The sequence below is a fragment of the Folsomia candida genome, unplaced genomic scaffold (genome assembly GCF_002217175.1).
Source record: "Folsomia candida strain VU population unplaced genomic scaffold, ASM221717v1 Fcan01_Sc001, whole genome shotgun sequence".
NCBI classification, from domain to species: Eukaryota; Metazoa; Arthropoda; class Collembola; order Entomobryomorpha; family Isotomidae; genus Folsomia; species Folsomia candida.
The window spans coordinates 13,551,104-13,563,412 of record NW_019091193.1 but is presented as its reverse complement, the minus strand read 5'-3'; the positions used below and the strand labels follow the sequence as shown (position 1 = coordinate 13,563,412).

Here is a 12,309-nt window from a genome sequence, read left to right as displayed (position 1 = left end):
ACTGGGTTTTATGTAGAAAGTGCATATTGTTTATATGTGCATACGATCAAGGCGAGTTCACACCCCAGTTAGCTTGTACTCTGCCAAATAGTAATAAACTTGCTACGTACGTAAACTCACCTGCACATACACAGCACAACACATTTAGCGTGAGACTAGATGGATGTATAAAAGACTTGCAATTTTATTCACTTCATTTCATTCTTGCACTGTTTCCCACAATTGAGACAACACAGCGACAATGGAGCTGTCTACCAAGTTTCTTTCCACGGTGTGCGTGGCATTAGCCGTGACCATCATTGTTGTCTTCGCACATCCTCAGAGACAAAGCCAGCATCGGAGACATCCCAACCACAACTATGGAGAAGTAGAAGTGGACAACATGCCGTCTGCCAGTATGTGCATCGTTTTGTTGTCCATTCCTTTGGTGGCATAAAATATTACTAACAATTTTTCAATAAATTCAATTTACAGCCCAACACGGTGGTGGTCACGGTCACGGCGGTCGCGTACAAATCAAAGTCTACAGAGGCCAAACAAAGGGAGGTCATGGTTGGGGATGGGAAGGATTCGCTCCATACGGTAACTCAAATTGTTTTAAATTGTAAATGCTAAATGGAAATAAATTGTTGATTTTATTTTTAAAAAACTAGGTTACTGGGTCCGACAGGTGAGACATTAACAAAATTTAAATTACAGAGTTTCACCTGGTTTTAATGCTACACACAAATTTTGATAATCATTGACTGAATTATATTCTATTTTGCAATTATACAGCCTCCAGATAATCACGGATGGGGTCATTAAAGGACTCGATAAATTGAAGTATTGAACGCACCAAACAGCCTGTTATAACATATGAACTAAATATTTTGTTAAATAAATTTGTACAATTTTTAAATCAGAAGTGTGCATTTTCATTTTCATACGACTTTTTCTCTCTCTCGCAAACGGTAGGTGTCTCGAGCTTGATTTTCCCCTCGTCAATCTCTCTGAGAGCGTATGGATGTAGGTAAGTCGGATAATATGCTTTCCTGCTTGCATGCATACTTCCCCTACAGACTTGGTGCGTTGAACTTTCTCTCCCTTTCCCCTGCTGCTGCTGCTGCCGAGAGAGAGCTGGTGAGCGTGTGTGTGGAGAGAAAGTTTTTCTTCTCTCTCAGTCACATACCCATCCCCAGTTTGGCCTAGTTTTTATCCTCCTCTCTCCGCATAATTAATTGCGGAGGTTACTGGAGTCATTTGACCGGCGGTTCCACCACCCACAAGCTGGCAAAGTGGGGGTGGGGCAGGATTTAGACGCTGTCGTTGTATCCCGTGTGGGGTTTCCGTGGTCGATTGGGGGCAGGGGAGGAAGACCTGAAAATGTGTCTGGAGCATGACGGAGGGTGGTGGTGGTAGTATTGGTGGCCTAGAGGGGAATGGAAGTGACAGTATTAATCTCAAATATTTAAGCGTTTCTTCAAACAATTCGTACTATCTCAGCACCGCTGGTACGACACCGCACAGTGCATCGGAAGCTTTTTGGGATTGCACGGACCTTATCTCTTTAGAACGATCCTTGAATCTCAGTGATCTCAATAAACAGAGTTTAAACTCGAATCAGTCATTTCTCTCGTCAACATCCACCCTTTGTCCTGACCAGCAAAAAGTTGTCACCCTTCTCGCGAGCAGAGAAGATTCCTTTGTCTCATTCCAGGTTGATGACAACAACACCACACCAACTCCAACACCGAGTACGTCCAAGCGTGCAATTTCGAGAGGTAATAAGCAACAGTCGTGATTAATAATATTTATCGTAACGTTATCATATTTATTTATGTTTGGGGAAGGCAGTCGGTTGGCTAGCCAGCTAGGAATCCATGACCTTGCCATGTCGTGTTTTACACATTTGATGTCATGTACTTTACATATGTGGCATGTGCCTAAAAAACGAGTCAGTTGCGTGTTATCAAGTATTGCATGTTCTTGATACTCCCCGTCGGAAGGGAGAAAGTAAAAATAAAGAAATCATTACTAATGGCGTATGATAGTGTTGGCGTAGGTTCGGATTATTGTCCCTCAAAAAAAAACTAGTCCAACATATTCAGTCACGACACATGCGTAAACCAATTTATGAATGGGACATGAAACACGACCATTTATGTCATTGACCTTCGTAATTACTGGTGTAACATCAGTTAATTAAAAGTGGGACTGACAATGCGATGGTGTGAAGTGTAACCCTCCGATTTGGCTGAAATTTTAAAATTAGGTGGTCCAAGCCAATACAACTAACGTTTCTTCAGGCAGTTTGTGCGATGGTGAGAGTTACTCAAAATATTTGAGGTCAAAGTTCAAAAAACGGCCGACTTTTTTCAGGCGGAGTGAGAAAACTCCACTTCCATTCTCTTCCCCTCGCTTTGATTTTCACTCCGAAAAATAATTCATTTCAACAATTTTAAATTTAATTTTTTATAGAAAAATATTAATTATTCATTCCACATGTGACTATATGATTATTTTCATAAAAGTCCACAAAACAATACGATAAACTGCACCAGCTGAATTTGATGAATGTGGGATTGCCACAATTCAGGTCGCAACTAATATTTTTTTCTCTAAAACAAACTTCGCTTACATTTTTAAACTCGGGCTTTTCGTCATCACCCATGATCCGCTTGAGTACCAACAATATCGAATCACAGGAGCATTTAAAATATTAATATATAATTGGATATTAGAATAACCAACGCTTTCGAAATGGAAAGCAAGTTAAGTTTTTCCATGTTTATTTGCCGTTGGCGAATTTATAAATTAACTTTTATGTAAATTTGTACTAGAAATAAGTAAAAATCTCACTTATTTAATTATAAATTAAATTAAGTATGTATAATGCGTATTAATTGCTCTTTAAGCTATAATTAATAATGTTTATTTTTTATTATTTTGCATCAAAGCTTGTGCTTGAGCATGAAGGCGTATGCATGAGCGAGACGCCTGAATAAAATCAAAGCGAGGGGAAGAGAATGGAAGTGGAGTTTTCTCACTCCGCCTGAAAAAAGTCGGCCGTTTTTTGAACTTTGACCTCAAATATTTTGAGTAACTCGCACAAACTGCCTGAAGAAACGTTAGTTGTATTGGCTTGGACCACCTAATTTTTAAATTTCAGCCAAATCGGAGGGTTACACTTCACACCATCGCATTGTGAGTAGGAAGGTCGGAATCGGATGGACCGCAATAACTCGGTAAACATACGTATGTACCTATGTACAAGAGTCAAACATTACGTGTACACAAATATCTCGATACATATGCATACACATACGTACAAATGTAGGCACATACATACATTCGTATGCATATGAAGTTGATTATGATCCATATTCTGCATATCGACTGGTGCTGCTGTCAACTCTCTCGCATAATATTTTTCCTCCTGCCATGCTTGCCTGGCATGTTCGTCGGTTAGTTTTCTACATTTGCGGATGTGCAAATCTACTTGCGCAGCAGGCACTTTTTTAGTACTCTAACGAACGATATAGGTCATACCAATACCCGACCCGATATGTCATGCAGGAGCTCAATGTTAAAGGAAACTGCACAGAAAAGTAGAATGTCCTAAGTGGCACTGCTCGTTATTAGTATTTTTGTGGCTGGTTACTGGTTATGAAACTTGAGATGAGTGAAACGATGACTTGTGACTCATATATATTTAAGACAGATGGTGTCGAGAGGAAGCTGTGTATGTGGAAATTAAATATAGCCCGAGCGTGAAGAGTAGGGAGAGATGATTTCATGCGAGGGAGAGATGAGCGATATTCATGCGAATTTGTGGAGAATCCTGTTTAGCACTGGTGGCCCACAGAGCCGAGGAAGGAAGGAATGCATGTATGGAATGCAGAGAGAGGTACGGAAGTGGGGCTGTCGGAGGAAAGTGAAGCAGTAGTGCATGGGGAAACCAGTAAAATCCAGAAATATCCAGAAATATCCAGTAAAATCCAGCTCAGTGAAAGCAGCAGGAAGTTGTTGTGGGTCGACGTCTGGGAGCAAGGGTGGTTGGACCGTGTGCCTTTGTGAGGTATGTACGTGCGACGATGCGGGTAGGCTTTTCTCCCCGCTGCTGTCTTGACTCTGTGTGTCATCCGAGAGCCTCCGAGAAAGGAGAGACCTACATTCCGTTCGCATACTTTTTGCCATACACGCTCTGAGAGAGTGAAAGAGAGAGCCTTGCATTTAATTTTGAGAAAATCGATCCCGGACACAGACAGTCAGGAATTTAACCTGCGCAGAAATCAATTGGAACGAAATACGCCCTAAATAGGACTTGCCTGGAGCCCTTGGTTTCATTCGTGTGAAAGTTGTCCTCCTCCTCGATTCCTCTCTCCCTCTCGCTGCCCTCTTTAATTTTTAAACTAGTCGTACGTAATGGTCGAGTGGTAGTCTCTAAGCATGTTATCTAATTCTAAGGCGCTGTGACCAAGATGAACAACATGGACAGTCAGCAAGAACAGGAGCAGTCGAAAGGTATGGGTATGCACGCTCTGTATGTATTTATGACTTTTCCACACCGTCGTCTCACTTTGCACTCCATTCATCACTTTCATCCGCCCTGGTCTCCAGGTTGTAAAACCCGTTATGAAAATTCCAGGTAACAATATCGCTGCTGCAGAGGGCGAACAATATCATGGCTCTGCCGATGAGGAGGCTGGAGGAGGAAGAGGAGGGGGGAAACATGCCAAAAACTTGTATCTCTACTCGGTGAGATCAAATGCTATTCAGTTTTAAATGCTTTTAAATACCATTTAAAAGTTAATGCTAGTTAACTCCACGAGTTGCTACCCGTTTCAAAAATGGATCACCAATATTTTCCTTTTCAGGAAGAGGGACACGAACATCTTTTACCAAATGTGTTGCACTCTTTGGCAAATTACTCAAACACGATCCCATCAGCTTCCGTTAATGAGGATACTGGTGGGGAAGCAGGGGACGCAGCCCCACCGGCTGCAAAATCTGCTAATCTCGGCACCCTCATGGGTGTCTACTTACCATGCATACAAAATATTTTCGGCGTGATTTTGTTCATTCGTTTAACTTGGGTTGTCGGGACATCTGGAATCATATGCGGATTTCTGGTGAGTACTTGGTTTATCACTTTGTTTAGTTAAAAATGTTTGAATATTTCATTAAAAGTTTGTACTTTCATTTCATTGCAGATTGTGCTGTTGATGTGCACAATTGTAAGAAAATACGATTTACATTTTAGTTTTATTGGATGCTCGTATGGATTTTCAAATTTTTACTGGCTTTTACTTATTCCATTTAGACCATGCTAACGGCCGTGTCAATGAGTGCAATCGCCACGAACGGGGTTAGTACATACATAAGTTACTCAATATTTGCACAATATAACATGTTTGGCAAACTATTTTCAGGTGGTACCTGCAGGGGGGAGTTACTTCATGATTTCTCGTTCACTCGGGCCCGAATTTGGTGGAGCGGTGGGGATTCTATTTTACATAGGAACCACGCTTGGTAAGTTATTTTGCAAACCCTTCATTTCATTGATTCGTAACGTAGCATTACAATAAATACTAACCAAAGTAATATCAATTTATAGCTGCTGCCATGTACATTGTTGGTGCCATCGAAATTCTGATTGTAAGTTTACTGATAGATAATTCTAGTCATTACTAATAGAAGAATGTTATATGAAACTCACGGGAACATAAAATAAAAATTTCAGACCTACATGGCTCCATCGTTGTCAATATTTGGAGACACGACAATACCAGGTACAAATTGCCCATAATTCTATATACCTGTGTAACTAGAATGAATTTAATAAATAATTCCACCCATTAATTATTGCGAATATTAGAAAACATGTACAACAATTACCGAGTATTTGGGACAGTCCTCCTTGCACTCATTGGTCTAATTGTATACGTTGGAGTGAAGTTTGTCAACAAATTTGCGGCATTAGCTCTGACCTGTGTAATTGGGTACGTAATTTTGGAAATTAGAACAATATCCCAGGATTAGCGTCATCATTATCATACGACTGTCCTCCTCTCTTTTAGGTCAATTTTGACCATCTATATCGGGCTAATTGTCAACTTTAACGGTAATGACAAGCTGAAAATGTGTGTCCTCGGAAATCGTCTCCTTCAAGAGTCTGGGAGTGGAAACTGTACCAAAGAGAAGGGCGGGGAACTTTACAACTCATTCTGCAAACCATTTGACATTGATGGAATAACATGCGATCCATACTTTGAAGCTCACGAGGCCAAAGTTTACACTGGAATCAGAGGTCTATCGTCCGGAGTGATTATGGAAAATCTATGGCCTTCGTTCATGAGATTGGTAAAGAAATGATTGTCTTTATGCAAGAATTTATTTTGGGTTGAAGTGAGAGAACTAATTTTTTGGCACAATAAAAATGATATAGGACCAAATTTTGTCAATGACATTTGATGAGAATGATGTGACTCCTTCGACTCGAATTGTGAATGGAACATCGACTCCGAATGTGTATAACCAAGTCATCATTGACATCACAACGTCGTTCACAATTCTTGCCGGAATATTCTTCCCTTCAGTCACAGGTACATATTTGTATACATATGCATCGATATAGGTACACCTACACATGCAAAATCAAGGATATATATGTACGTACACGTACACACGCAAAATTGGAAAGTTGCCAAGTTTCTTAAACGACGACCTCTTTCTTGCAGGAATTATGGCCGGATCAAATAGAAGTGGAGATTTAGCGGATGCTCAGAGGTGAGCGGTTAATTGTTCACGTTTTGTAATTTATGAAGTCGATACCACAACCGCACCTTCAACTTTAATCTCACATTCTCCACAGCCAGTAAATGACTACATAGATTTATACGTATTTGCATCCTACAGGTCTATTCCACTTGGAACAATTGGGGCAATATTGACCACTTCTTGCGTCTACTTGTCCTGTGTGGTTCTCTTTGGTGGAACGGTGGATGGACTCTTGCTACGAGACAAGTAAATCTATCTGAACTTTCTCTCAAGCTAATGAATGACTATCCATGGTGTCTGACTCTCATCAATTTGTCAGGTTTGGACAAAGTATAGGAGGTCGATTGGTTGTGGCAAATATCGCTTGGCCTAATGAATGGGTGATTCTCATCGGATCATTCTTATCTACGATTGGAGCTGGACTTCAGAGCATGACTGGGTAATTTCAATCGTATTTAGTTTGGCTCATGCACTTATCTGACGGTTTATAATTTGAATCTCAGTGCACCCCGATTACTTCAAGCTATTGCGAGAGATGGGATAATTCCTGTGCTTCAGCCCTTCAGCGTCTCCAGCGCAAGAGTAAATGTCTAAACTTTTCACCAACATTGACTTATCTACAATATAATGCATGCAAAATGATTAATTTAGGGTGAACCAACCCGTGCCCTAATACTCACCATGTGTATCTGTGAATGTGGGGTGCTGCTAGGTAAGTGCTTGAGCTTAAAAAATAAGGGTGCATATATCATCGAATGCCATCAATCGTGTGACAAATTACTTATTAATTTGCACAGGAAACGTTGACGTTTTGGCTCCTCTTCTGTCCATGTTCTTTTGTAAGTTACATATTTGAATTGGATTTATGTGGAGTGGGCACGAAAGGAGACTATTGTGACTGGTCTCACGATTTATTGCTACTGCTCTTTCACAGTGATGTGCTATGGTTTTGTGAATTTGGCTTGCGCTGTTCAAACTCTTTTACGAACGCCAAATTGGAGACCACGATTCAAGTACTATCACTGGGTCTTAAGCTTCATCGGACTCACACTATGCATCTCTGTCATGGTACAATGCAATTCATACAATATCACGCGTCATTCGTATCCATGCATTACATATATTTGTCCTTTGTGTTTGTGACGCAGTTCATGACCAGCGTTCCCTATGCCCTAATAGCAATGGGGATTGCCACCATGTTTTACAAATACATTGAGTATAGAGGGTAAGTCTTTTTTGACGTTGACGCATAGAAAATCAATTACTAAAGATATCGATTTCAATTTGTTCACGTCCACTGTTCAACAGAGCTGAGAAGGAATGGGGAGGTAAGCTAAATAAACAAATAATAATTAAACCTAGAGTTTGACTAATTCTCTGACTACTTTTTGGAATGCAGATGGCATTCGTGGCTTAGCCTTATCGGCTGCCAGGTTCAGTCTACTGCGCTTAGAGGTACATAATTCCTAATTAACTTTTTAATCAAGTTTTGGGTTACATTGAGACAATATTGACGATATTATTTTGGCTGCTATTCCGTAGGAGGGTCCACCTCACACCAAGAACTGGCGTGAGTACCACAAATTGTATGAGTTGCTGGGTTGATAAAAACTTTATTAAAGTGAAAGTCCACTCTTACAGGTCCGCAAATCCTTATCCTTATCAAACTGAATGAGGATTTGAGCCCGAAGCAGAGAAAATTGTTTTGTCTAGCATCCCAGCTTAAGGCGGGGAAAGGGCTCACCATTGGAGTCAGTGTTCTGGAAGGAGACTATCAGAAAAATGTTTGTGAAGCCGCCGCAGCCAAGCAATCCCTGCGTAAACTCATGGATGATGAGAAAGTTAAAGGATTCGTGGACGTGCTCATCTGCCCAGGTAGCGTTATCCTCTAATTGTTTGCTCAAAATGCCAGCGACTGAAAGAATTCTATACTGAATGACTCGATATATTTATCATTTCAGACGTTTCTGTTGGAATCAATTCCCTGTACGATATATAAATTACGATACATATAGAATTGAGGGTTTAATACGATGCGATAGCATAAGCCCTCAATTCTGTCGGGATTCAGGCAAACACGAAATAATTAATTTGTTCTTTCTTTCTTTCTCTTTCTACAGAATCCAATCATCAGGTTTGGGAGGCTTGAAACCAAACTCGGTTAGTTCTCTTGTTTGTTAAGCTTCCCATCAAGCATAGTCGAAATGGTGGCATTAGAAGAGCTTGCTATAGTTATATCCATTATCTCGGTGACCATATATTTTATCGGGTGGCATTGTTCGTAGGTGATGATTGGATGGCCTAGTGGTTGGCGTCAGAAAGCTGATGAGAGAATTTTCATCCGAGCGGTTCGCACAGGCACGTTTTTATACGTTAATTGATTTATTATGATAAACTATATGCAAGAGAAGCTCACGTTAAATAATTGTTTTTTATAGTTGCTGCAGCTAAAATGGCACTTTTAGTTCCGAAAGGTAATAATTAATTTTTGGTTAATTAATAACTTCAATAATTAAGCAACTTACATATAACCGATAACTATGTATAGGAACCCAATTTTTCCCTGACTCAATGGATCGAGTATCCGGTAATATTGATGTGTGGTGGATTGTGCATGACGGAGGTAATAAAAAAAAGTTAGGCTTTAGATTTATGGATATTAGCATAAAAATGTGATGGATTTATGTGGGCAGGTTTGCTCATGTTGCTGCCCTTCCTCCTCAAGCAACACCGCACTTGGAAGGGATGCAAAATGCGCATCTTCACCGTAGCTCAAATTGAAGACAACTCGATCCAAATGAAGCAAGATCTCAAAAGGTACTTTCTCCCACATGTTTCTTGAAATGAAAGGTACCAAATACGCCAAACACGAAATTATGTAATGTGTAAATTACAGGTTACAAGGTCTCTTGCGTATCGACGCTGAGGTTGAAGTGGTTGAAATGGTAAGCTCACATGCCTCGCTTGACAAAAAATAAAATAAAAACAAGAGTCTGTACTTTTTTATGTCCACAGATGAACAGCGACATTTCGGCATACACTTACGAAAGAACATTGCTGATGGAACAGCGTAACCAGATGGTACAATTAATTAACGAATAAAAACTCAACGAGTCCAACAAAACTCAGTTTTATTTATTTATTTATTTTAGCTCAAAGAACTAAATCTAACCAAGAAGCGTAGGAGATCAATGGTAATAACGCCGCCACAGACTAAAACCAGACGGACGTATGTATTTGCTTCCGTAATTAAAATTGTCTTGCTTGGGTTATAGGTTGAGACTCTAATTGAGCCAAGTTTAGAAGAAAAATTGCCACTAGTGCAGTCCATAAACGACGGCCATAACGAAGGTGGTTCTGACTCGAGCAAAGAGAAAAACAAAGCCAGGGTCACATTCAATGTTGGCAATAATGGTAATGAAATTTGCTCCGCATTTCGCTTCTCGCTTGCTCAATTTCTCATTACGTACAATGCTCAGTTGTTCTTTTTTTCCTAAATAAAACAGACATGGAAGATGTTCCAGAGATTGAGGAGGACGGAGGACTCGGAGCGGCAGATGACGACGACGACGATGATGATGGTGGTGGTGCGGGCGAGGAAGAAAATAAACGAGATTCACCAGAAAAAGTTACTCCCACGAAGAATAACATGAAAAAACTCTTGGATATTAAACCGTAAGACAAATTCTCGACCTCGTTTCTACAACTTTTCCCCATTTTCTGGAAAATAATTCTGGCTGTTGGTCGTAAAACAATATCCCTGGTCGTCATTTTTAAGAATTTTTGAGCAGTTGCTAAGAAATGGTGCAAAATTTAGAGGAATAATTTCCTTGAATTTACATAATTTACAGTGCAGACCCCATATAGCCCGAGCCAGGGACTTAGTCTCTGACCACTCCGATAACCCCCAGTGGTCAACCACTTGACCGATTTCGCCAATCTTCAAACTCGTTTCCTAACTTTGTCCAATATGCATATGGTAAAAATTTCAAGTCAATCGGTTCAGTCGTTTTGGCTCTATCGTGTTTTGGGACGGATGGACGGACGGAAATTATGACGGTTCCTTAAGCCCTGACTCAGGCTAAAAAATTACCGGCGAGAAACTGACGTTGAAAGCGATCTAATTCCAGTAAATTATTCCTCTAAATAATGCACCATTTCTTAGCAACTGCTCAAAAATTCTTAAAAACGACGACCAGGGATATTGTTTTACGACCAACAGCCAGAATTAGATTACTCGAGCCTAATCCTATTGTCTATCCATGCCGTCAGCCGTGTATGTATGTATGCATATATTTATAGAGACGAGGACAATGTAAGGCGCATGCATACTGCTGTGAAACTCAATGAAGTTATCGTCACAAAGTCCCATGATGCAAAATTGGTCATCATAAATTTACCATCTCCGCCAAAGTCAACTGGTGAGTCATGTCGCATTTTATTATTTATGTCAAAAATTTGATCATGTCACACTAATTATGCATAAAAAACTCTATAATTATAGCTCCCGAGTATGAGGCCAACTGTGAGTGCTGCCACTTTCACTCAATTTCGACTTTACTCGCTCGCTCATTTGAGCCGAGTTTTTCACGTTATTATTCTGCTTGACTTTCTCTTGGCTTTCTTTTTTTTTAGATATGGAATTTTTGGAGGTGCTCACCGAAGGCCTAGATAGAACTCTACTTGTGAGAGGTGGAGGACGAGAGGTATGGAAATTTCTGACCCAAAAAAAGCAGTCATTACAAATTATGCTATATGTAACCTTATACAAATTTGAAACGTTCGAAACAGGTGATCACTATATACTCGTGAATGGAAATGGAAGGAATATTAAGTAAGGAATCACTCATCCCTTATGAAACCCGCTCAAGAAAAACCCTAAAAAAACAAAACCATGGTTAGTGATTAGCGTAATTGATTGTGACCTGTATGCTTGTGAAGATGAATAATTGTGGTGCTACAAGAAGTGCTGTGTTGTTTGACGATGAAGATGAGAGGATAAATGGTTGATTGATTGTATGGTGCTTCCTTAGGGCTTTCTTCTATAATTATTATAATAGCGTGATTGAAATACAGACATAAAACGCTAATTATTATACCCTTAATTGTTGTAACTCTCATGTTGCCATACAGCTCTTAATTCTAATCGACATAAATTATGATAGGAAGGGAATGAGACCTCTCTTTATCTCAACAGTATTATTGCTACTCTGTTACAAATTTATTATGAATAGAATTAGATCAACTTTAACTAGTGCTGTTGCTGTTGTGAATTAACTAATAAAATAAAATGCAATCGTTAAAGAAAAATTGCTATACACTTCATTTTTCATTTACGACGATGCTTTCACTTTACGTATACATTTAGGTACGTACGTATAAGTATGTACGTATAACCATTGCATAGTCTCACGTTGTACAAGCACCACCACCTCAACGTCCATTAAAAACTCTTTGATCCAGTAGTCCTTGGTTACTTTAGTCGTAAAAGTGGGTCAGTGGTGGTTATTTTTGGAGTACCATCATCATCACCATCATCATCTCATA

General features: G+C 39.8%; 2 protein-coding genes across 3 annotated transcripts; both read left to right on the top strand.

The window, feature by feature from the left end:
* The first annotated feature begins 185 nt into the window (after positions 1 to 185).
* On the top strand, positions 186 to 904 carry LOC110848948. Its single transcript, XM_022096326.2, has 4 exons — positions 186 to 395; positions 475 to 582; positions 654 to 670; positions 778 to 904. The coding sequence occupies exons 1-4, from the start codon at positions 242 to 244 to the stop codon at positions 805 to 807; spliced, it is 309 nt and encodes a 102-aa protein (XP_021952018.1). The 5' UTR covers positions 186 to 241; the 3' UTR covers positions 808 to 904.
* A 443-nt stretch (positions 905 to 1,347) lies between these two features.
* On the top strand, positions 1,348 to 12,072 carry LOC110848937 (solute carrier family 12 member 4). 2 transcript variants are annotated; one of them, XM_022096304.2, is made up of 39 exons: positions 1,348 to 1,763; positions 4,450 to 4,506; positions 4,631 to 4,740; positions 4,860 to 5,114; positions 5,196 to 5,219; positions 5,306 to 5,350; positions 5,415 to 5,514; positions 5,600 to 5,640; positions 5,726 to 5,774; positions 5,861 to 5,984; positions 6,063 to 6,345; positions 6,431 to 6,587; positions 6,723 to 6,771; positions 6,901 to 7,008; positions 7,082 to 7,201; positions 7,266 to 7,344; positions 7,414 to 7,474; positions 7,560 to 7,601; positions 7,697 to 7,830; positions 7,911 to 7,987; positions 8,071 to 8,090; positions 8,162 to 8,217; positions 8,305 to 8,332; positions 8,404 to 8,637; positions 8,724 to 8,748; positions 8,883 to 8,922; positions 9,048 to 9,120; positions 9,201 to 9,236; positions 9,311 to 9,385; positions 9,456 to 9,579; positions 9,659 to 9,707; positions 9,778 to 9,843; positions 9,915 to 9,956; positions 10,038 to 10,176; positions 10,269 to 10,437; positions 11,065 to 11,183; positions 11,267 to 11,287; positions 11,398 to 11,468; positions 11,554 to 12,072. In XM_022096304.2, the coding sequence occupies exons 1-39, from the start codon at positions 1,379 to 1,381 to the stop codon at positions 11,572 to 11,574; spliced, it is 3,708 nt and encodes a 1,235-aa protein (XP_021951996.2). In that variant the 5' UTR covers positions 1,348 to 1,378; the 3' UTR covers positions 11,575 to 12,072. The 2 variants fall into 2 exon arrangements, with proteins under 2 accessions (XP_021951996.2, XP_021952006.1); XM_022096314.2 differs by lacking the exon at positions 1,348 to 1,763 and adding an exon at positions 3,907 to 4,060.
* The last annotated feature ends 237 nt before the right edge of the window (positions 12,073 to 12,309 follow it).